The sequence below is a fragment of the Rhinoderma darwinii genome, chromosome 3, assembly GCF_050947455.1.
Source record: "Rhinoderma darwinii isolate aRhiDar2 chromosome 3, aRhiDar2.hap1, whole genome shotgun sequence".
NCBI classification, from domain to species: Eukaryota; Metazoa; Chordata; class Amphibia; order Anura; family Rhinodermatidae; genus Rhinoderma; species Rhinoderma darwinii.
This window is the reverse complement of record NC_134689.1, coordinates 54,723,065-54,749,312: the sequence shown is the minus strand read 5'-3', so window position 1 is coordinate 54,749,312 and position 26,248 is coordinate 54,723,065. Positions and strand designations below refer to the sequence as shown.

The 26,248-nt window shown below is 40.8% G+C and overlaps 2 protein-coding genes across 3 annotated transcripts in view; one reads left to right on the top strand and one right to left on the bottom strand.

The window, feature by feature from the left end:
- Nucleotides 1-26,248, bottom strand: part of LOC142748938 (uncharacterized) — a 148,153-nt gene that overhangs the window by 68,481 nt on the left and 53,424 nt on the right. The window lies entirely within an intron of this gene.
- Nucleotides 1-26,248, top strand: part of LOC142748937 (intraflagellar transport protein 70A) — a 73,217-nt gene that overhangs the window by 20,439 nt on the left and 26,530 nt on the right. The window contains exons 10-16 of one of the 2 annotated variants that reach the window (XM_075856351.1): nt 4,008-4,073; nt 6,759-6,812; nt 7,212-7,277; nt 15,216-15,292; nt 19,436-19,646; nt 22,037-22,084; nt 24,721-24,792. In XM_075856351.1, coding sequence (XP_075712466.1) covers nt 4,008-4,073; nt 6,759-6,812; nt 7,212-7,277; nt 15,216-15,292; nt 19,436-19,646; nt 22,037-22,084; nt 24,721-24,792 — 594 coding nt within the window. The remainder of the gene's footprint in view (nt 1-4,007; nt 4,074-6,758; nt 6,813-7,211; nt 7,278-15,215; nt 15,293-19,435; nt 19,647-22,036; nt 22,085-24,720; nt 24,793-26,248) is intronic. The other variant, XM_075856352.1, reaches the window with a different exon arrangement.

Genomic DNA, 26,248 nt, shown 5'->3' with positions numbered 1-26,248 from the left:
ACAGACAACAGTACTAATCTTGTATCTAATCAGTTCTAGATATAAAAAGTAAAAAAAAAAAATGAAAACTAGCACATTTTGACTATTATTCTAACTTTTGATTAACTCATAAATGCGCATTTTTTTTTCATTCTGAGCGGGAATTCGCTTTACGGAGAACTTATCACCTTTTGGAAAACCTCATCAAACAATAGGAGACCAAAATATAAATCCTTCTTCAAATTGGAAAATTAAAAATGTCTTCTCTAATATAGTGACACACACACACACACACACACACACGGAGGAGACTGCGTGTGCAGCATGTGTACACAGTGAAGATCTCTGCTGCTATCTTACTTTATGATGAATGTAGTTATATGATCAGTTATATAAGATGGATTCATGTGTATTATGAGTCGGCTAGAGGAAGATACAAAGAAGAGATACAAAGAAGATAAATCCTGTCACTCACAGGTTATCTCCTACTTTCTGCTTTTCCTTTATGTCTGCTGTAGGCTCAAGCTCCAGGTTAGAAGTGAGTAAATTTTTTCCTGATATGCATTTTGCCTGATTCGCCACCCTTTAAGATGCATTAGAGAATTAAAGGGGTTTTCCAGTCCCATAATATTGATGGCCTATCCTAAGCGGTGGTTCATAGTATTACTGCCTTCTCCCATTCACTTCAAAGGGAGAAGGCTGTAATACTGTGAACCGCTGTTACAAGTGTGTCGGCGATTCACAGTGTGAACAGTAGAAATGAAGGGGAAGCAGCGTTCGTGCGAGTGCTGCGGCCCCTTCAAAACAGCTGATCGGCGGGGATACCGGGAGTCCGACCCCGACCGATCACATATTGAGAATGGGCCATCAATTTTATGGGACTGGACAACCCCTTTAAGATCTTAGAACAAAGCTCCACTTTGCAATTCATAGGCTGTGTAGAATAGCCCCCCTCCCAAACACTTCACAGTTGGTACCTCCCAGAGAAGCTGGAAACTCACATTACAGTCAGGATCTCACAAGGTTTGGCCTTTAGGCGGGATTCACACGACCGGGTCGTTCCCGAGCCCGAGTGTCGGCCGGTAAAATCTGCCATTTTGCCCGGCCGGTTTGCATAAAGTTATGCATCCGTGCCGGGCCGGGCAGATCCGGACAGTGACATCAGCGGCAGCTCCTGAAGGGGAATCCCCATGTGTTCGGGGATTCCGCTTCAGGAGTTTCCCCTGATGTCACTGCCCAGATATGGACAGAGACATCAAGCGCTCTGTCCAGGAGCGGAATCCCCGAAAACACGGGGATTCCGCTCCTTCAAGGAGCTAAAGTGCGGCTAGCACATAGCAGAGCGGGGAGATACCTCCCCGCTCTGCTATAGTGGCGTCGCTACAGTAGTAGCAGCCGCAGCAGCAGCAGCAGCTGCTGCTACTACTACTAGCGGCGCCATCGAAGGTGTCGCCGAGCCAGGGTGCTTTTAACAAGCAGGGGAAGGGAGCCAGCGCAGCGCTCCCTCCACCTGCTGTACACCCCGGCCCTGCAACACAGTGTACAGCGATGCCAGAATGGCATCAACTCCTCCTCCTCACATGCACTCTGCGCTGTGAGGAGGAGGAGATAGAGCGCAAGCGCCGGGAAACCCGGCCATCACTCGGAACACATTCCGGTGATGGCCGTGTAATACCCGGCCCCATAGACTTGTATGGGAGCCGGGCGGCCGGGTGCCCGGGCAAAGATAGAGCATGTCCTATTTTTTGACGGCCGGATTTTCCGGCCGTCAAAAAATCGGTCGTGTGAATAGCCCCATTAGGGGTCTATCATTCCTAATGCAGCCGGGTGCCGGCCGATTTATGAACGGCCGGCACCCGGCCGGGAAACCCTGCCGTGTGAATGAGGCCTTACTGAAATGAAAAGTAAAACTCTGTCCCTGTAATACTGTTTTGGTAATGATATATTTATTTGAAATAAGTTTTATAATTTAACCCTTTCCCACCGCAGCCATTTTTATTTTTTTTTTGCGGAATGAGTTGTAGTTTTTAATGGCACCATTTAATGAACCATGTGATGTACTAAGAAAATTGTGAAACTTATTTTGTGGGGTGGAATAGAATAAACAGTAGTTTTTTGGGTTTTGTTTTTACAGCATGCACCCTGCGGCAAAAATGACATGTTAACTTTATTCAGCTGGTCAATTCGATTACAGTGATACTAAATTCACATCATTTTTTTTTTATGTTGTACTACTTTTGCAAAATAAAAACAGTTAGTAGAAAATTAAAAATTCTTGTTAAGGGGAAATTTAAAAAGGGAGTATTCTAAACCTTTAATATTCCATATTCCTAAAAACGATTTCCTTTTTTTTTTTATTTTTTATTTAATGTTTACATTTTTTTTGTCTTACTGGGAGAATTGAACATGTGATCGTTTGATTGCTTGCACAATACAATGCCATACTTATGTATTGCAGGGTATTGTGCTTTTTTGCTGTCTCCTATTAAGCCCTGCCTCTAGCAGCATGAACATGGAAGATCTGGGGACCTTTTATTAGGGCCCTGGCTGCCATGACAACCCATCGGCACCCTGCGATTGTGTTGTAGGGACTGCAGCATCTAAGCAGTGAAATGGCCGTAATCTGAGTTATCTTCGATGCCGGGCCTTAGTTCGAAGTGTCAGCTCTGATATATAGCTGACACCCGCTGTGTATGGAGTGGTCTCAGCCCATGAGCTTGCTCCATACTCACTCCGCCTATGTAGTACTACTGGACATCGCTTGTCTGGTTGTGCTGGCAACATGATGCTGTCTTATTATCTGATGGAGTCATGTTTCATATCAAGGTTCCATTTTTTGGGAGAATCTTAAAGGCATCACTTCAATCAGTGTGGTCCATAACAGTCAATCAGATCATCAACATTTTTTCCTACAACCGTGTGTATGCATGATATTAGTCTATATTCAGAAATGCATTGTAACACTGCCCAAGTGCGTGTTTTATTGGGATCCCTAAACTGAACTCTAGTTAGGGCATGACCACACGTGGCGGATTTCCTCCGCAACTGTCCGCATCAATGCCGCACAGAATCTGCGTTGCAGATTCTGCTGCGGATCTGCACAAAATGTGCAGAAAATTGATGCGGACTAGCTGCTGCGGACTGCGGGAAAAGTGCTTCCCTTCTCCCTATCAGTGCAGGATAGAGAGAAGGGACAGCACTTTCCCTAGTGAAAGTAAACGAATTTCATACTTACCGGCCGTTGTCTTGGTGACGCGTCCCTCTTTCGGCATCCAGCCCGACCTCCCTGGATGACGCGCCAGTCCATGTGACCGCTGCAGCCTGTGCTTGGCCTGTGATTGGCTGCAGCCGTCACTTAGACTGAAACGTCATCCTGGGAGGCCGGACTGGAGACAGAAGCAGGGAGTTCTCGGTAAGTATGAACTTCTATTTTTTTGACAGGTTGCTCTATATTGTGATCGGTAGTCACTGTCCCGGGTGCAGAAACAGTTACTGCCGATCGCTTAACTCTTTCAGCACCCTGGACAGTGACTATTTACAGACGTCTCCTAGCAACGCTCCCGTCATTACGGGAGCCCCATTGACTTCCTCAGTCTGGCTGTAGACCTAGAAATACATAGGTCCAGCCAGAATGAAGAAATGTCAAGTTAAAAAAGCAAGACGCATCCGCAGCACACATAACATGTGCATGACAGCTGCGGACTTCATTGCGGAAATTAGAATCTCCATTGAAGTCAATAGAGAAATTCCGCCATGAGTCCGCCACTGCTCCGCAACAGACAGAGCATGCTGCGGACACCAAATTCCGCTCCGCAGCCTATGCTCCGCAGCGGAATTTTACGCATCGTCTAAACGAACACTGCTAAATTAAAGTGAAAGTCAATGGACAAACGGCTCCGCTGCGGATTAACGCTGCGGAGTGTCCGCAGCGGAATTTAAGTGAAATTCCGCCACGTGTGAACCCAGCCTTATAGTGAATATGTGATAAGTGACCTACTAATAAATGACTACTGTTTATGTCTCTGCAGTATTTTGATCTTGCAGCGGATGTACTGGCTGAAAATGCTCACCTGACCTACAAATTTCTAAATCCGGTAAGTAATTATTTAGTATGAAGATAAAACCCTTTGGCCACATTTATTTAGACTTACGTTGCTATGAGCAGGTGTAGATTTGCACCAAAATGTTCACCTATTTTTTTCTTATTGAATGTAAACTAAACTATTACACATTTTGGACACACACTTTTCTTGTCTCTTTTGTTTTCAAATTTGGCAAGCGACAAGAAAAGAAACAAATCATAGCACAAATTTGTTGCGCATCACCGTTTGTGTTTTTTGTTTTTTTTGCTGCAGTTCTTGCCAAAATCTGCCATAAACTGCATAATAAATGTGGGCCTTTGTCTTGCTGTAATTAGTATATTGTATTTTCCTCATGTGAGAATAGACAAAGAATTTTTGTTTTCGAAAACCACCTAAAAAAAGTTGGTTTATCTTAACTTATCTTCCACAAGGTATGTTCACACGTTTCGCAAATACTGCGGATTTTCCGAAATGTATTTCATTGTGGCCAATCCACAGCCTAATACAGTAGCAGCAGGATGGATTTCAACAAATCTTATCTACAAACTGCGTAAAAAATCTGCCGAAAAAACATTCATAAATAGTTTGTTTTTTATAGCCTACTTCACTCTCCCCTCACAGCGATCCAGGCTGACGGAGAGAGAAGAAGACTAATTGTTACAGGTCTGCAACAGTGTATATATAATATACATACAGTATAATATATATATATATATATATGTGTGTGTGTATATATATATATATATATATATATTTTCACACAGCACACAAATAAATATTTGGACAGCACACTGTGAACACCAATGTGCTAAATCTACTTACAAAAGTGAGGTTCTTAGCGCACAATCAAATTGTGTGAGCCCACCTGCCACGACAAGGTGCCCTCTATGAGGTGGGTCCCTAACGCTGCTCATACAGCCAGAATTGGGGCTAAACCTGCATAAATCTGGAGATGGTAGGAAGCAGCATTAAACTAATTTAAAATCATCCAGGGCAAAATGTGAAGAGTACAAGATCAAAAATATAGGCAGTCACTACCCCCACATGTATACAATATATAAGAAACACAAAAGTTTGAACAGCACATTCTAGGAAAATGAAACAAAACATGTATGCAGGTGCAAGTACGCCTATGACTGCAAATTTATACAGCACACAAGAAAATGTCGACAGCACACTGCAAACACCAATTCCACCTAAACCACTAAATATAAATAAATCTGCATTACTGCTATATGCAATACTGCTATATATAACATATATGCATTACTGCTATATATAATATATATATATATATATATATATATATATATATATTATGAAAAAGTTTTAGTTTTTTTCACATTTCTAGTGATTTGTCTGCTCATGAAAAAAATAAAAAACATGCAATTAATTAAACTAATCTTGAAAATGAACAGTGCTCTGCTATCTTCCGCAGAACCATAGAGTTGAATGGATGCAGAGTAGTGAATATATATACTGTGTGACATCCATAGTATACATTTTCTAAGAAACCAATGAAAATGTAATGAAAAAAAAACAATAAAGGCTGAGTGGACATGTGCAGGGTTTATATCTGTTGTCAAGATGCAGAGCTTTACAATCTTAACAAGCTGAGAAGGAGTCTCCTGAGCTGTACTGCCATACTACTGCAGAGGCTATGCTCCTTCCCTGACAAGCATGGCAGAAAGCTATTTCTATTGGCTTCTCTGCAGTGAACAGTGGATCGCTATGCAGAGAACTGGTTATTGGGAGAATGACTAAGCATACCGGTCCACCAGCACTCCGCTCATAAGTTGGACGTGCACATTGCTATACTCTTTGAACACCAGGTGGCGCCATACTATGAAAGTAAATGTCATTACAAATTGATCACTGGATAATTTTTTTTACATGTAAATGGCAAAACATTGTTAATTTTTTACGATCTATACCATGAATATGAAATTGAATGGTAACCCTTTAACTTGGTAATTTTTTGAGTGGGAACACAAAAAGATTGTCAATTTACCATATAATCCCATACACAGACTACTAGTTGAGCTAGCCTGTGGTCTACCTGTGACATTGCCATTCTGAAAGCTTTCATAGCTCTTTTGTTACAGTTCTTCCGTCCTGATTTACAAGTACAAAGTGAAGGAGAAAACAGTGCACAACACTGTTGAGAAATTTTGTTTTATGACAACACTGGCTACCTTTACAAATAGTGGAGTATTTTTCCCCAGTCAAAGAGGAGGCGGTAGTTGGAGTGAATTGTACCAAATTTATTAACAGGCGCTCGTCTATTAATAAATTTGGTGTACTTGAACTCTCACAGGCAGAAAATCAAGTTTATGAACAGGTGTAGTAGATCTGCGCCATAATTTACCCCTTAGATTACTTAATAAATGTGGCATAAAACATTTCCCATTAAAAACAATGCCCACTTTTCTAGTCACTTTGCAAATTTGACAAGTCAGGAGAAAAGCTGCAAATTCGGTGCACGTCATAATGTGACTTTTTTTAAAGTCGCATTTTACACCAAAAACTGTCTTAAACTGTTTGATAAGTGTGGACCCATGTATCAAATTCATTTAGACGATAAAAACGTGTGTGATATAAAATGTACTAACAGACAAGTAGATGGCCTGCTCTTAGGACAAAGTGAAGAAAATGATTTTGGAATCTAATTATTTCTCAAATTCTTTTATTTTTCAGTATTTGTACGATTTTTTGGATGCTCTGATAACATGCCAAACAGCCCCAGATGAGGTACTGTATGTAGCATGGCTTTATAATATGCTTTTCAGGTTGTTATAATATACTGTATATACACATACCATTCATATTTGACTGCTAATTTTGGTACCGGTAAAAGTACCACTCATTTCTGTATAACTGTCACCTTCTGACCCCACGGGACTTCCAATTATAATTTACTGACATTTCAATAGAAAATAGTATAGATGTATCATAATGTTAATGTGTTCCCTTCCCCTTAGCAATGAGAGTGTTTCTGTCATCCAGTGTACAGCTTTCAAGAATCCCATAATCTTTGCCATTGCACTTTAAATATATTAGCAGAAACAGGCAGAGCGTCTAAATTCTGAGCACATTTTTTTGTTTACACAGTTTTTTATTTTGATTATTTTGATATTTCTTTGTTTTTAGGCATTCTTAAAGCTGGATGAACTGGCGGGGATGCTCACAGAACAACTGAGAAAACGAACTAAACAGGTACACTGTGTAATTATCTTAAGGGTGTCCTATCATTCACCAGACATTCATTAGGCCTTGCTTACACTTCGGCTATGTTCACACAGAACGGATACGCTGCGTAAAAGCACACAGTTTATCCGGCCTATGTGCCACAGGGAATTCCGGCCAAAAAAAACGCACAAGATTGTGGTGCCGTTTTTCGACTGGAATCTCTGCTGCAGAAAACTGCACATAAAAAAAAGATTCTTACTTCAATGGGGAAAACTCGCCACAATACAATTGACATGCTGCGGATTAAAAAAAACGCACCACAGGTCAATTTCTGAGCGTTTTTTTCTGCTCAACATTTACGCAGCGTTTGGATGAGACTTGTTCAAATCTCATCCACTTTGCTACCACTGTATTATTCTGCAGATTTTCCGCAACAAATTCCATTGCGGAAAATCTGCAGTATTTATGCTACGTGTGAACTTACCCTTCATGTTCACATTTTGGTTTTACTGCAGTAGCTAGATGTTCCTCGTGTGTTGCTGTGAATTTCTGAACAGTGTTGGTGCATTGTGAAGTCTTTAGAGTCTCTTTCCGTTTCTTGCCACAGCGTACACTATTCCTGGTGATTTTGTGATGTTCTTCCTCACTGACTTGAATGAGGAAAAATCACTTGGGGCAAACATTAGAGTGCCCATAGGGAAGCCAGGCAGATGGCAACACAGTTTCAGTGCTAGCAGTGAAGCTTTTGTCTGGGTGCAGCTTTAGGGTATGTTCACACGCACTGTTTTCAGACGTAATTCGGGCGTTTTACGGCTGAAAAAACGGCTCCATTACGCCTACAAACATCTTCCCATTGCTTTCAATGGGTTTTACGGTGTTCTGTTCCCACGAGGTGTTATTTTACGCGTCGCTGTCAAAATACGGCGCGCAAAAAGACGCCCGCGAAACTCCATTGAAAAACAGCTCCAATAACGTTCCGTAAAATACGCCGCGAATAACGTGAGTTGCTACAAAAATGTCGGAAAATCAGGAGCTGTTTTCGCCTGAAAACAGCTTCGTATTTTCAGACGTATTTTGCTAAGCCGTGTGAACATACCCTTAGAGTCAGGACCTATTGTAGTTGATGCTAAAACTATTGCCGAGATCCAACTGATATCCAGACATGTTAACAAGCACGTCCAAGTACCATGCACTAGATTGCCTATGTGCATGGATAGATACCTTAACCGGTTAAGGACTAGGCTGTTTTACAGCTAAATGACCAGAGCAAATTTCACAATTTTGCTATGCGCTTCTTTAGATGACTATAACTCAGCCGGTGAATAAAGTTCATCTTTGAATTTTACACTCTTTTTAAAGGACAGATAGGGCTTTGTTTTAGTGGCATTTGTCAGTATATATCATTTTTATTTTTTTCTCTAAAGTGGGCAAAATTTGAAAAAAATGCAAGAATTTAGCAATTGCGCCAGTTTATGCTAGCATTTTTCACACACGGTATGGACCACGGACAAAATTAATCTCCTTTCACATTCTTCCACTTCTCCCGTGCATGGGGATACCAAATATGTGTGCCTTATTCACTGTGCGGGCATGTGCCAGGGCTTGGCATAAAAGGAGGCTTTTCGGTCCAGGAATTTTGCATTTGATTTTATAGCCGCATACTGTTTTCTGGGGGGTGTAATGCTGCTGAAACATTAGAATCACCCCATAAATGACTTCATTCGCACAAGTAGACCCCACAAGGTTTCCTTCAAGGGGTTTATCATATTTTTAGCAAGTCCAGTTTTCTTCTGAAAGTTTCTTGAATAAGATGGAACAAAAAAAAATCAGCTATTTTTTAGCAAATGCGTCAGTTTAGGCTAGTATTTTTCACACACGGTATAGACCACGGACAAAATTCATCTCCTTTCACATTCTTCCACTTCTCCCGTGCATGGGGATACCAAATATGTGTGCCTTATTCACTGTGCGGGCATGTGCCAGGGCTTGGCATAAAAGGAGGCTTTTCGGTCCAGGAATTTAGCATTTGATTTTATAGTAGCATACTGTTTTCTGGTGGGCGTAATGCTGCTGAAACATTAGAATCACCCCATAAATGACTTCATTCACACAAGTAGACCCCACAAGGTTTCCTTCAAGGGGTTTATCATATTTTTAGACAGTCCAGTTTTCCTCTGAAAGTTTCTTGAATAAGATGGAAAAAAATAAAATTACCTTTTTTTTTAACAAATGCGTCAGTTTATGCTAGCTTTTTCACATACAAAATGGACCACGGACAAAATTCATCGCATTTCACATTCTTCCACTTCTCCTGTGCATGGGGATACCAAATATGTGTGCTTTATTCACGGGCATGTGCCAGGGCTTGGCATAAAAGGAGGCTTTTTGGCCTTTTCGGTCCAGGAATTCTGCACTTGACTTTATAGCCGCATACTGTTTTCTGGGGGGCCTAATGCTGCTGAAAGATTAGAATCACCCCATAAATGACTTCATTCACGCAAGTAGACCCCACAAGGTTTCCTTCAAGGGGTTTATCATATTTTTAGACAGTCCAGTTTTCTTCTGAAAGTTTCTTGAATAAGATGGATCAAAATAAAATTAGCAATTTTTTAGCAAATGCGTCAGTTTATACCAGCATTTTTCACACACGGCATAGACCACGGCCAAAATTCATCTCCTTTCACATTCTTCCACTTCTCCTGAGCATGGGGATACCAAAAATGTGTGTCTTATTTATCACATAGAGAAGTAGGAGGGCGGACGATAGAAGAAGCTTATTTCACAAATCGCTTTTTTTCAAAGCTGGTTTTACAAAACTCTACAGAGTTTCTATAACACTTCCAAAATATCTGCTCTTGAAGCAGAAATCCCAAAATATTCATCTAGGGGTATAATGGGAATTTTTTTTTTGGGGTTTTCTAAAATAAGAAATTGCAGGTTTATGCAAATGGAGCTCTCCAGCAGATGAACTTTAGAGAATATGCAAACATGACATCCACCCCCCCCCCCCCCCACCCATTCCCTCCCTCACCCTTGGAGTAAAATCAGGGGAAAAATAAAAACGTAATGTAGGGCAAATATATTTTCAACGAATTAACTAAAATCTAATAATTCAGAACAGTGTGGTATTTTTTAAAACATGGCTCAATGCACAGGCCTGGTTGTGAGGGACATGAGGGACAGAAATATCGGGAATCTTTGCGGTGCCCGTCTTTTCTGCAGACGCGGCACTTTTTCTGGGGGTTGCTTCTGGTTGGTGTTGGGGGAATCCGACTGATGAAGTGTCTTTCAGTCAGTCGCGTGACATCCTCAGACTGGGGGCATTCTCGGGTGTCCTGAAAATCAAAAATGAGGCCTTCAATAATTTTTTCCTTGTGTCTCTGCCTCTGTTTTTTTTGTAGAGCACAAATGAGTTGTGGATGGCCACCTGTAACAGATAAATGGCCACTTTTTTGTACCAGGTTTTAGTTTTGCGTTTTACTAAATAAGGCTGTAAAACCTGGTCGCTTAAATCCACCCCCCCCATGTACTTGTTATATTCGGACACGCTCACTGGTTTGTGCTTGTCCGATGTTGCCCCCCTTTCCCTCACTGCCACTGTTCCTGCGGTATGAATCGTGCTTAGCACATACACATCTTTGCGATCCCTGAACTTGACCGCCAGCAATTCTTCAGATGCATAAGCACAGGAGTCCCCCTTTACCATGCGCTTCCCCACTAATTGCTGTGGAAAACCAATTCTGTTTTTGCGCATGGTACCACATGCCCCAGTCCTTGCAGCATGCAAATGCCTAAACAGGGGCACACTGGAATAAAAATTATCACAGTACAGGTGGTACCCCTTGTGAAGCAGAGGCTGCATTATCTCCCACACGATCTTACTGCTGGTGGAAAGATCAGGGGGGCATCCAGGAACATTTATTGTGCGGTCCCGCCCTTCATAAATTCTGAAGGCGGTGGTATATCCTGACCCGCTTTCACACAATTTGTAGAGCTTAACGCCATATCTTGCCCTTTTTGAAGGTAGATATTGGCGAAAGCTAAGTCTGCCATGAAAGTTGAGGAGGGATTCGTCCACACTTATATTCTGCTCAGGGGTGTAGAGTTGCAGAAATAAATTATTCAGGGAATTTATTAGCGGTCTTATTTTGAACAACCGATCCCGGTTTGTATCGGTACTTAGGGGGGCCTGTGCGTTGTCATTGAAGTGGAGGAACCTCATTATTGTCTCATAACGAGACCTAGGCATTACTGCAGAATATACTGGGGTGGCTTGGGCGGGTCTTGTTGACCAGTAAGACCTAATGGAGGGCTTTTTGACAATACCCATATTTAGGGTGAGCCCCAAAAATTTTTTTAATTCCAGCAAATTGGTGGGCGTCCAATCTCTGGCATGGGTGGATGAAGGTTTCTGCCTTATATATTGCGTGGCATATAAATTTGTTTCGTGGACAATCTGATTTAGGATGTCGTCCGTTATAAATAAATGGAAGTAATCCATTTGGACAAAATTTGTATTGTCCACGGTTATGCCAGGAGTGGCAGTAAATCCGTGGATTCTAGGCCCAAAAGATGGGGCAGGTGCCCATACAAGAGCCTGGACTGAAGGGACCAGGCTGTCCCGTGCTACAGCGCTACTTGGCCCTGCACTTTCATGTTCTGCAGTTTCAACTGCATCAGGGACAACGTCCCCTGAAGATGAACCTGAAGTGACGCTGTCATCGTCACTACCTAAAACAGGTTCCATCTCGGACGCCATCTCTGATGCGGTCTCCGACTCAGACCACAGCATGGCGTATGCCTCCTCGGCGCTAAACAACTTCCTCGCCATAACGTAACTAACACTAACACTAACTAAACAAATTGTTTGTTTGTTTGTTTTTTTTTTTATATAAAACACACAAACTAACTGCTATATATATCTACACTACCGCTAACAAAAAAATAAACCGCTATTGCTATATATATTATATATATGTGGATATATATATAATTATATACTCCCTACCTGCCTATTCTAATAGAATAAAAGATAGAAAGGTAGATATATAGAAAAAAAGATAGATGGATAGATAGATTGTATAGATAGATAGAAATCTATCTATACAGAGAATGTTTTAGTGTAACTGTATTTTTTTTCACTGTAATCTTCTGGCAGCAATTCTCCCGAGTCTCTTCTTCTCCTCAAACTGAAACAATGTTTGAGGAGAAGAAAAGAGGCAGGAGATTTACTGCCAGAAAAGTCAAAATAAAACAAATGTGGTCGCTGTGATAGGTTTTCACAGCGACCACATGTTCAGGGACCATCAGATTGGTCCCTGATACTCTGCCCAGTGCCCAGAGCTGTTAGTAACAGCGTGGGCACAGGGCTGTGTGCACGCGATCGCGTGCACACTGTTTTCTATGCAGAAATGCATGTGATCGCTGTGATTGGTTGTCACAGCGATCACATGTTCAGGGGCCAAAAGATTGACCCCTGACATTCTGCCCAGTGCCCATGGCTGTTAGCAACAGCCAGGGCATAGAGCTGTGTGCACGCGATCGCGCGTGCACAGTCTCTGAAGTGCCGCCGTAAATAGTCTATACGGCGGACTTTAGAGACCCTGACCGCTGGCCGTATATTTACGGCCAGCGGTCGGGAACCTGTTAAAACAATTTATATAAACATATCACCTAGGGTAGCTACTTAAAAATTTACTTTTATTCATTACTCACACAATTATAGGTTGTCCGACATTATCACAACCTAAAAAAGAGCATTCCAACCCACTGACCAGATATCGCAGAAATTATGCAAAAGCGTAAGGGGGTAAGTGTCTATTCAATGACCACCGCCTCAATAAACCTCAATAATTGCAGAAAACAACAATCAAACTATATAAGTAGATGGAAAATGCGTTGATTTCACCAGACTTGTATGACAATTCAGCCTACGGCATTCAATGAGATAAATGATAGCAGATGCTTTATCCCACCAGGTCTGGAACAAAGAGGCAGTAACAACTATCTCCAAAACGCACCCTACTGCTTGGAGAACAACAGGCCAGATATTCAGTCCTGTTACAGACCCTACTAGAAATGATATCCAGACATGGATGAGTGGGATCCCTTGTGGTCAGGATGTTCTCTTTTGTGACTTCTGGAACCCGTGAGCAGGTGCTGCTCGAGAGGTCACCTTTCCCACAGGGTTTGGTCTGTCTTCTTTAGGCTATGTTCACACAGGGAGGATACGCTGCGTAAAATTACACAGCCTTATCTGCCCTGTGCACTGCAGGTAAATCGGGCAGAAAAAACGCACCAAATTGGGGTGCAGTTTTTCAACCATAATGCCTGGTGCAGAAAACTGCAGGTAGAAAAAAGGTTTAACACTTACGTAGCCATGGTGACACGTCCCTCTCCCGTCCTACAGGCCGGCCTCCTCGGATGACGTTTCATTCAATGTGACCACTGCAGCCGGTGATTGGCTGGACAAAGAAATACAGAATTCTGGGTAAGTATAAGGCCCCATGCACACGAACGTGCTTTTGCGGCCGCAATTCCCCCTAAAATCCACGGGTGAATTGCAGCCCCATTCATTTTTTCAATGGGCCCACGCACACGGCTGTGGTTTCCACGGTCCATGCATGGCCCAGGAGTCTGGACCGCAAAAAGAAAGAACGTGTCTTATTACGGCCGTGTTTTGCGGTCCAGGCTCATATAAAATAATGACACTCCGCAGCCAGCCGACCCGAAAATCACGGCTGTGCACATGGCTACGGTAGTGTGCATGAGGCCTTAGATTTTTTTTTCTTTAGTTACGTTTTTTGCAATGGAATCGCTCCTTTCCCGCCGCAAAAAACGCAACATCTATTTGTTGCAGGTTTTACCTTCCCATTTAATTCAATGGGGAAAACCTTCAGCAAATAAGTAGCAATTACACAAATACAATTGACATGCTGCAGATTGAAATATTGCACCACAGATCAATTTCTGAGCGTTTTTTCCGCTCAACATTTATGTAGCGTGTGGATGAGATTGGTTCAAATTTCATCCACTTTGCTGCTACTGTATTATGCTGGAGATTTTTCGCAACGAAATCCAGTGCGGAAAATCTGCAGTATTTACGCTACGTGTGAACTTATGGTGCAATATTGCTGTGGTTCTTAACTATCATTGAATGATAAGTCATTAAGGCTCTGTTCACATCTGCATCGGAATGTCCCTCAGGAGCCATTGTTGTAGATTCCGTCATGTTTGATGGGAAGAATAGTGCAGCATGCAGCACTATCAATATGACCGACACTGCAAAGGGACCCGACAGAACCCCATTATAAGTCAAATGGGTCTGTTGGGCGCCATTGGTGTCTGTAGTGTGATAGATCCGTCACAGCTTGAATTGTGTTTTTCTGCTCCTATGACGGTATAGAAAAACAGAAGTCACAATGCAGGTGTAACCTCCGCCTATACTGAAGATTTAAGTAAAAGGTCTTAAATGACAAATGTCAAAACAGATTTAATAGTTTACTTGTTATCAGTGTTATAATTTCTAGTTAAAGGCCTAAAGCTTGCTCCAGTGTCCCCATGATAACTCTCGTGGTCTAGACTTCTTCAGACTTGGAATATGTACATAATCAAATAATCAATTCGCATCAATAATCCATTCACGTTCTAACTAGATTGAATCGTGTTTATATGCATTGATATTTGAGGATAATGTTTTCATTTCACACAATGTCCCCATAATAACACTAAATGACAGCAGCACAGACAGGAATTGTTGACTTGGGAACACAGGATAAAACACGGTCCACAACTGAGTTGGTCCTTTATTTAGGGACTGATGTAATAACAGGCCTTTTTTCTCATTGTGCGGGCTTTATAGAAGTTGGCACTCCACACATGAGATCTAATGATGGCATAGAATTAAATGTTGCTTATCTCTGTTTAAAGTTGTATTTTTTTACTTATTTAATTTGCATTAATAAGGTACAAGAAGCGAGATTAAACCGGGACGATGAAGCAGTTAAAAAGGCTGTGGGTGAATATAACGAAGCCCTAGAAAAGTAAGACTATTTCATAACATTGTTGCCTTAAAACAAAGCAATATTTAAATTTATTGTAAACTTTTCAATTTTTTACCAAACCCCTTTATGGTTGGAGAACTTTTAAACCTTTGTGACCAGATGGGATTCCTCATTTTGGTATTTTTTGGGGGGCTTCCTTACCATGTTTCTTACCTCTGAAACCATCTTGCTCCTCTTTAAGAAATGATCCCATTGCTTTCATCTCCGCTTTGATAAATTAGCATTAGGAACAAAAAATCAATACTAGGTGTAGGCCAACATTATATTATTTGTTCAATTATTTGCAGTAATTTCTGCATCAACAAACATTTGCATCGTGTTATCAGCAGCTGTACTAGTACAAATGTTGCCATCATTCACTGAAAAGATCAGATACCCAGATACCAGTCAGCAATATTATAATTTCCAAATTATGGGTAGCATTGGATATATAGGCAGAGAAAATTGATATATTGCTTTTCAGGAATCGATGCCGGAGAACGCTGTAATTTGCTAGTGCTGGGCCATTCCGCATGCAGTAAGTCCAGAGTCTGACTTCACCCCAGTCTTCCAAGTATGGGGATGTATGCCATGTGGGTGTGGGAGGCCTTAATCCGGACATACTGGGGACTGACAAGCCCAGTGCCAGAAGTTTTTGTTTGTTTGTTTTTTTGCAATGAACAATACAGGCTTTATTTAAAAAGTTTACATACATAAAAGCATATAAAAAATAGACAACATCTCAAAAATTGAAAACAAAAGGTATAGCAGTATACAAGAGCCTATTGATGCCGTATTAATCGTCCGTTCAAAGTAAAATAAACACGCTGGATCTCAGACAGACATAGTCCGCTGATGGCAGTCTAAGGCATAAGAAGAAATACTGACCTGTACAGGGCAGTCAGTCAGTCAGAGTGCACACATACCAACATACAGTGTTTTGCAAAAGTATTCACAACCTTGGTGTGTTGCATTACAATCTGGAATGAAAATGGATTTCAAAAATGTGATTTTATCTAATGGACCTGACCAAGTAGTCCAAATTTAAAAAAATGAAATTAAAAAATAAAATACTTTGTGTACAAAGAATAATAAAATAACTAAAATCTGAAAAGTTAGAGGAGTACTATGAATATTTATGCGATGAATCCCCTAAATAATGTCTGGTCAGACCAATTAATTTCACAAGTCCCATAGTTGGTTAAATAAGGTCCCGCTGTGTGCAATCAAAATGTCACATGATCTGTCACATGATGTCGGAAATGCCCCCGTTCTGAAAGGCCCCTGAGTCTGTAACACCACTAAGCAAGCAACAGGGAGCTCTTCAAACAGGTCAGAGACAAAGTTGTAGAGCAGTATAGATCAGGGTTGGGTTAAGGAAAAATATACCAAACATTAAACATCCCACAGAACACCATTACATCCATTATAACAAAAAGGAAAGAATATTGTACAACTACAAACCTGACAAGAGAAGACCGCCCATCAAAAAAACCATGGAGGGCATTAATTAGAGACTTAACAAAGACACCAACGATAACAATAAAGGAACTGCAAAGATCCACAGCGAAGATGGAAGTATCTGTCCATAGGACCACTATAAGCCGTACACTTCACAGAGTTGGGCTTAGGCCCCATGCATATGAACGTGCTTTTGCGGCCACAATTCCCCCGAAAATCCATGGGAGAATTGCGGCCCCATTCATCCCTATGGGGCCATGCACAAGACCGTGGTTTTCACGGTCCGTGCATGGCCCCGGAGCCCGGTCCGCAGAAAGAACGGGCAAGCCTTATTATGTGTTCTGCGGTCCAGGCTCATTGAAAATAATGGCCGCGGCCATGTGCATGGCCCGTGATTTGCGGGCGGCTCGTGGCTGTCACTCCGTGACCGGCCGACCCGGAAATCTCGGCCGTGCACACGGCTACGGTCGTGTGCATGAGGCCTTAATGGTAGAGTGTCCAGAAAAAAGCCATTGCTTAAAGAAAAGCTTAAGAAAACACGTTTTGAGTTTGCCAAACAGCATGGGGCAGACGCCCAAACACATAGAAGAAGGTTCTCTGGTCAGATGAGACTAAAATGTTACTTTCTGTCCATTATGGGAAAGGCAAAGTGTGGCACAAACCCAACACTTTCCATCACCCCAAGAACTCCATTCCCATAGTGAAGCATGGAGGTTGCACCATCATGCTCTGGGAATGATTTTTATCAGCAGGAACTGGAAAGTTGGTTGGGGTTGAACGGAAAAATGGATGTCCGTAAATACAGGACAACCTGTTTTGGTCTGCCAGAGATTTGAGACTGGGACAGAGGTTCACCTTCCATCAGGACAATGACCCTAAATATACTGCAAAAGCTACACTGGAGGGGTTTACGGGGACACATTTACATGTCTTGGAACGTCCTAGTGAAAGCCCAGACCTCAATCCAATTGGGAATCAGTGACATGATTTACACCAATGCAACCCTACTAACTTAAAGGTGTTGGAGCAGTTTTGACTGGAAAAAATCCCAATATCTCGATGTGCTAATCTAATAGAGAAATACCCCAAGAGACTTGCATCTGTAATTGCAGCAAAAGGTGTCCTCACAAAGTATTAAATTTCAGGGAGTGAACACTTCTGCACAGTAAAGTTTTTTATCTTACTTATATTTTTGAAGGTGCTAAATATATTTTACTGTGACACAAGGTGGTAGGCATGTTGTATAAATCTAATAGTATAAACCCCCCAAAAATCGATTTTAATTCCAGTTTGTAATGCATCAAAACAGGAAAAACACCAAGGTGTGAATATGTCCGCATGGCACTGTACATACCTTGACTCCCAGCAAACTCTTAGTGAGCCTACACCAAGTATCAATCACATTCTAAACAAGGTAGACACTATATTATGACGGAAATTCACATAGCAGTATCTTCCAGCTCCAGACCAGATCTTTTAACATGTTTCTTTGAACATTTTATTGAACAATAAACTTTAACAAATTGTAAGTAGGATAGATCCACAGGGTGCAAAAAATATCGAAATGCATAAAAAAATCTGACAGAGCTCAAGAAAGAACAAAATAATGTAAGAATATAGGTAATGGGTAATCTTACCACTTAAGTATGAAATCATGGTCTAAGCGAAGAATATGGGGGTCTCCAAGGAACATTAAGGAGGTCGGTGTAGGTTAGGACATGGCTCTAGAGCCCAGGTACCATTAACAAGGTATTAAAAAATGTCACTGGGCAGAAGGAGCTATTGTCTGAGGAACAGTAGTGGATGTAAACCGGCTTGAAGGGGGATGCCACTGGCTTGGTGTGGGATATACGGTGTATAAAAGGCCAGGTATAAGCCAGGCAAATTAGATCACCTGTTAAATTTCTGCAAATTACCTGGATCATCTGTGGGATCGTTACTGCACCAAGTGTACACGTATAAACTGAATCCTGCAGCAGATATATTGATATAGAACAGGAGAATAATCAGGTGAATAACATCATGGTCAAGGCCAAGTTTCCGGCTCCACCACTTTAGGCTGTAGAGTCACATTATAGACAGACAATCAGGAAATCCTCTCAGCTGCCGAGATATTTAGTAGACCCAGAACCAAACCATACTTAAGTATATATGGACCCACGCCACACCCTATATACAGTGTTAACACGAGGTGTCAGTGGCCTGGTGGATAGTTGTAGTGGCCTAATGGCCAGTGTGACATTAGAGGTGAGCCACCGCTCCTAAATCTTATGATACTTGACTGCGGTTTCAGTCTTGTAGGGTTCTCACAGTGGACATCTGACAAATATTTTGGGTCTAAGGGTAGGAGATACTTCTCAGGGTCTATAAATAGTAGACATGGTCTTCAGATGGTCAGATACCAGGATGCACATAGCATTATTGAGACATTTAAAGATATATTCTCAGTATCCTCCAGACTCCACAAGACGGGGTCTGAATCTGGATGTCTCCAAACTTTTAGGACAAGTGTTTGAATTTGTGCAGCCCTTAGTAACAATATTATAGTACAATATTTCAGTTTGGTTTACTTCTAATACTCTGCCTATGTTCCCCATAGATAGTACAGGATAGATCAGCTTTAACAGAACATTTTCTAATTCCCTTTTTTCAGTTTTAACAATACTTTTTGGTTTTATTTAGGTATATTCCTGTCTTAATGGCCCAGGCAAAAATATACTGGAACATGGAGAACTATCAGATGGTGGAGAAAATCTTCCGTAAATCGGTCGAGTTTTGCAATGAACATGATGTATGGAAACTGAATGTGGCCCATGTCTTGTTCATGCAAGAAAATAAATACAAGGAGGCCATTGGTTTTTATGAGCCCATTGTTAAAAAGCACTATGACAATGTAAGTAATATGTATAGCAATACAGCCATATTACTAACTAAAGGATTACTTTCCAGAGTCAATAGTTATTTCAATGTATGTAAATTATGTATTGGTTTACAAATAACGGTAAGATTTACTTACTACAAGTGCCTACTAGGGCGGGCCCACTTTGGATTGATCTTTCCCGTCCTCGTAGAGAATTCCTTTTTCCTCTTCTGACAGGATCTTATATAAGCTTTTATGCTGTAACTGTACTAACTTCTGTACTTTTTCAGACATTAGGAGTGTTAATTGCAGAACAACAAATCACTCTAGTTTGTATGTGAATTAGCGGAGTCAAAAATTGGGGCAGCTGGCCTTTGTATATAGCCAGACTCTTTTATTCCTCTAATGCCGATAAGTACATGAAAACAGTGATCGCCATCATTAGTTTTTACACATGACAACCAGCTTTAGTAGCATTCTTATATTTCTTTTTCATTTACCCATCTTGCTAATATTTGCATTGAAGAAATACCATGGTTAAATCTAATACCATTACAGTAAGTTAGCATTACCGTTTCTCTTCTTATCAGGTCTGTATAGGAGGAAGCAGAGGAGGATGGCCACCTACTGTACAAGCAACGATAAAGATTATATTAGGGAATTCCCTTAATAGCAGTTCCCTAATATATTATCAGAATCCCTCCACAGGTGGGAGTATATCTATAATAACTTACAAGGTTGGGGGGCATCCCAGGTTTTTTTGAGGTTGCCCTGCAGGAGCCATAGGCAGAATACAGACTGACATAAAACTTGTCAGTGTCTGTAGTGCATTGAGGGAATACAGACTGCTGTAAGTGGTGAAGTGCACTCAGCTGAAAGCTCGTGCAGGGAATATAAATTACACTCAGTCCTGCAGATTATTAAAATTATTATCAAATTCCCATTTGTACAGCAATTTTAAAATTCAAACTAGGTTGAGTGATTGCTATGTACTGTATGCAATCCTCGACTGTGATCTATATAGTGGCTCAGAAATGATCTATAAAATCTGTATATTACACAATAAGGTAAAGGCCAGAGGTGGTCAGCTGTGGATTTGTGTTAGTGTTCCATGCGGAATATTCCTCGTATTTCACCCTATGCATTTCACATTTTGAAAATGCGCAGCATATCCTGATTTCCGTACTGATTTTTTCCACTACATGTCAATGCATTGTACTCTAAATTGCCACAGACTTTTGGTGCGCAATCCACATAGAAAATGATCGAAAAATCTGCGACGTGTGAATTCACCCTAAGAAAAATGCACACAAGTCAAATTTGCTGCAGAAAATTTTGCCGCAGATCCAACCCAAAATTCACAGGGAAATCTACTTATTATACTCCCCTTGTGCTCCTGTGGCCACTGCTTGGCTTGGGTACACCCGGCCTTCTGCGGTTGGCTGCAACGGCCACGTGACTACATAAAACGTCATCACTGGTGACCTGCTGTATAGAGACCAGCCAGGAGACCAGCGTGGTGATGCTAAGGGAACACAAGGTAAAGTGAAAATAGTTTTTTTTTTTACTTATTTTACTATCTAGATTTGTGGATTTTGCTGCGGATCCACGGGTAATCTGCAACAAAATCCACAACAATTGGGTTTTCCTGTGGATTTAAATTTATTTGACTCATTTAATTAAATGGAGAAAATCCACAACTAAATCCGTTCACTTTCTGCAGCATAAATTAACATGCTGCAGATTTAAAAATCTGCACCAAAGGTTAGTTCCACATGTTAAAATCTCTTCCACTTTGCTGCTACTTTATTCCACTGAGGATTTTCCGCCCGCAAATCCAGAAAGAAAATCTGCAGCAATTCAGCTACGTATGAACATAGCCTTAAAGTCCTTTTGCGCTATAGTGAGTAAAAACTCTAACCATAATCTATTGCTGGATTTATGTCTGTCACTAAATAGCTGCCTGAACCCATTCAAACTCCCACCAGCAAGTAAAATTCTTACTTACTGGGGGTAAAAAAATATATATTAGGGATTCTGAAGTAATAAAATAATTCCAATAAAAAACTGTTTTTATTAAATAGTCACCACTGATAGTCCTCTACCTATGTGCTAACTAAAGTCATATGTTAATACTGTACATTAGGACAGATTATTGATAAACATTTTACACTGATAAATTCCTTCTTTTTCTTTCGATTTGTTGTAAATCCAGATATCATACGGCCCATTTGATGTACATTTGATAAAGCAAGTACAGCAATTTTTTTAACTTTGATGGGCAATTAATAATAATATACAAGATTACATTCTTACTAAATATAAAATCGACTAAAAGTTTATTACAACGCCTGACAAACGCTCTATTCAGTCACTGAAGCGTACACATCACCTCTGCATAATTTTTTTCCTGTGTGTCTTAGCTGGGACAGTGTAACCTTGAAGAATGTCCTTGCAGGAGAAAAGTTTCGGTAAACTGAGCATTTGTCTCTTTATTTGTGCTTTTTTTATCCCATTGATTTGGTTGCATGGATTTTCTGAGTGTTTGCCTCTATATAGTGTGTTGCTCTGCATCCAGTCTGCTGTTTTCACTGTGTATCATAACCTGGTACCATCCATTATCAGTCTACATATTGTAAAGGCATAATTTAACTTCCGCCTATGAGTGAAAAGGTGCAATGTATCCGCTCCTTCTCAAGCTTCCTCTTTAAGCAGCAATGACATCTGACATGCCAGTAGTTGCAGGTCAACATAGAAAAGATATATCCAGCACATGCAGGACATTCTCAAAACGCTGGGTCACCCAGCATCCTCTAAGCCGCTCTCTTCCTGCATTGCGCCGCTCTTTCCGTAGGTTGCACGCCTGCTCTGGCTCCTGGCCTGTACACGCTAAATGCCTCTGACCTCAGCAAGTGCCCCAAGATTCTTAATGACCCTTCCTCCACCTCTCCTTGCCCGAGCAATAAGGCCCATTTGCTTTTAGCTGTCTCATAGGAGTTTAGTTCCTTCTACTACTGGTTCTGATCCAACTTGTATATTTGACTACGTTTACCCAGCTGATGCCCACTCTGGCCTCTACCGGTCTACCACTTACAACAGACTCCGCTTGCCTTGACCCGAGCCCTATCTGACTAAGATTTTTGCCTGCTGCCTTTGTACCGCTGCTTGTTATCTTCAGTTCATCTACACGCCAGCCATTGCTAACAGAAGACTACTCCGGGGATAGCGACCTGGGGATTCCCGATGGAAAAGTTCATACCTCCTTGTAGGGTTTAATGGTGAAGAACTCCCAACCCCTTAGACTTCGCTCCTTGGTTTAGTCCTAAGCCAACCCATTAGCAATCCAGGGATCCAGATCTCCTGTCAGCCTCTGTACAAGAAGATTTGTGCATTGTTTCATTGTTGTAAATCCACAGTGCAGCAACAAAGACAGGAGGAACCACTTACGCATTTCGACATAGATGAAGAACCATATGGTTTGAAACTTGTAAACCGTTACACTTGTCGCTGTTCGCTGTGGTTTTACAACAATGCAACTTGGATGAGCTGGATGCATCTTTTCCATGCAGTGCAAAGGTACATGGGCAAAGTATATTTTCTTGTCCTTATGAATAATACTAGTGTAGCAGTTATTGCAGATCAGTGATTAGATTATATCATATAAGGAATGAGCAATGCAGCTGAAAAGAGATCTAAATTAGTTATTAACTTGTTAAATAAAGTACATAAAACTGTCACTATGAATAAAGTGTTTGATTTGCAACCAATGTAGAATGTAGCATCAACTGTTTGCTGAAGTACTTCATTCAGTGTTTACTCAACCTTTCCATGCTAGGTACCCCCTAGTCACAAGAAGTTCCAACCGAGTTCCCCCAAGGAAGGGATTAGTTATAAATATACATATATCGGTAGAGCAGGCAGCCATTTCATGTATTACCCCATTCTTAGTAATGTCTCTCACATAATGAGTTAAATATACCCCCATCCAGATAATTTGTGCATAATAAACCTGAAACCCCAAATCTACCCTGACCCGATACTACCCAGACCCAATGTGACCCAAAGCCAACCCACCTAACAAGTATTGTGAAGTTACCCCCCAACAAGCATCCAACCGTAACAGCTTACATTTATAATTTGCCCAACCCCCCTCCCCCACCCTTGACCATTAGAATCAAGCATAGAAGATAAAAAAAATAACCATAATCACACACCCCCACACAAAAAGATTCATCATCATTAGTAATGAGTAGGAGCAAGCCTAATGGAAATGATGCACCCCCCTTCTCCCAACCCTGCAAAAAGATTAATCTTCATTATTGAAGATTAGGGGCAAACCTAATGCCATTGATGGCACAGTTTATAAACTCCCCATGCAGAAAGATTAGTCTTCATTATTAGAGATTAGGGGCAATAATCTTTACCTGCTGACCGGTTAGCAATGGCCCAGCTGGGTCCTACTTACACAATTTTCACTGGGAGAGAGGGTGCCCACTTTTTTAAATAAATGAAACGTAACCTTTATTCGATATATTGTAAAACAGATTAAATGGTCGATGTGTGCATTTTCATATCTACTCTGGAATTATATACTAGTATATTCATTTAGAAAAGAAACTGACAGAATTAAGTAATTACAGAGAAAACAGTAGTCCCTTTCTGCGAGAACACTCAGTGCATTTAGTTGTGCTCCAGGTTCGTTTAATTTCCCTGTACCTCTGCTCTCAATTCCTGTAAAGGACCCAAAAAGGCGCCCGAATACACCTGAAAAGGGGCGCCCAAAGGTTTCAGTTCTATGCCTACGATTTCACTGCAGCTTATAATTTGTGTTTTCATAACCTCTTCTATGGATTAGCACATTGTATTTATAAGTATATGGCATGCTTAATGTTTGCAACGTGTGTGAGATGTTATTTGCAATCATTGTAAAACTCGTCAAGGGGAAACATGCTATTCCACCCCCTTCATTCGTTAAATTACTCTTCAGCTACTCTTCCATTATTTAGATTAGAAAGGAAAATTGTAATACACAGTACATGTACTGTATTGTTATTCACGGGAGTCTTTATATTGATCAAAACTAATAATTTCATCTCTTATTTTACAGATCCTGAATGTCAGCGCCATTGTCCTTGCAAATCTCTGTGTGTCTTACATCATGACGAGCCAGAATGATCAGGTAAGTTTGTTCTAAGAAGTTAACCCCTTAAGGACGCAGCCTAGTTTTGGCCTTAAGGCTCAGAGCCCATTTTTCAAATCTGACATATTTCACTTTATGTGGTAATAACGTCGGAATGCTTAAACCTACCCAAGCGATTCTGAGATTGTTTTCTCGTGACACATTGGGCTTCATGTTCGTGGTAAAATTTGGTCGATATATTCAGTGTTTATTGGTGAAAAATGGCAAAATTTAGAGAAAATTTTGAAAAAATTGCATTTTTCAGAATTTAAATGCATCTGCTTGTAAAACAGACGGTTATACCACCCAAAATAGTTACTAGTTCACATTTCCCATATGTCTACTTTAGATTGGCATCGTTTTTTGAACATTCTTTTATTTTTCTTGGACGTTACAAGGCTTAGAACATAAACAGCAATTTCTCATATTTTTAAGAAAATTTCAAAAGCCTTTTTTTAAAGGTACCTCTTGAGTTCTGAAGTGGCTTTGTGGGGCCTATGTATTAGAAACCCTGATAAAACACCCCATTTTAAAAACTAGACCCCTCAAAGTATTCAAAACAGCAGTTAGAAAGTTTTTTAACCCTTCAGGCATTTCACAGGAATTAAAGCAAAGTGGAGGTGAAATTTGCAAATTTCATTTTTCTTGCTGAATTTCAATTTTATTCATTTTTTTTTCTGTAACACAGAAGGTTTTACCAGAGAAACACTACTAAATATGTATTGTCCAGATTCTGCAGTTTTTAGAAATGTCCCACATGTGGCTCTAGTGTGCTCGTGGACTAAAACACAAGCCCTAGAAGCAAAGAAGCACCTAGTGCATTTTGAGTACTCTTTTTTTATTAGAATATATTTTAGGCAGCATGCCAGGTTTGAAGAGGTGTTGAGGTGTCAAAACAGTAGGAATCCCCCAATAGTGACCCCATTTTGGAAACTACACCCCTCAAGAAATTCATTTAGGGTTGTTGTTACCATTTTGACCGCACAGTTTTTTCACAGCACGTATTTGAATTGGGCTCTGAAATGAAAAAAATGTCATTTTTTCCAATAAAATGTCATTTGTGATCAAAATTTCTTATTTTCACAGGGAACAAAATACCCCATTTTGTTGCCCAATTTGTCCTTAGTGTGGCAATACCCCATTTGTGGTGATAAACTGCCGTTTGGGCCCATGGGAGGGCTCAGAAGGAAAGGAGCGCTATGTGTTTGTTGGAGTCCAGATTTTGTTGGATTGGTTTTCGGGTGCCATGTCGCATTTGCAGAGCCTCAGAGGTATCAAAGCAATGGAAACCCACCAAAAGAGACCCCATTTTGGAAACTACACCCCTCAAGGAATTCATTTATGGTTGTTGTTAGCATTTTGACCACACAGTTTTTTCACAGCACCTATTTCAATTGGGCTGTGACATTAAAAAAATGACATTTTTTCCAATAAGATGTAATTTTTTACCAAAATT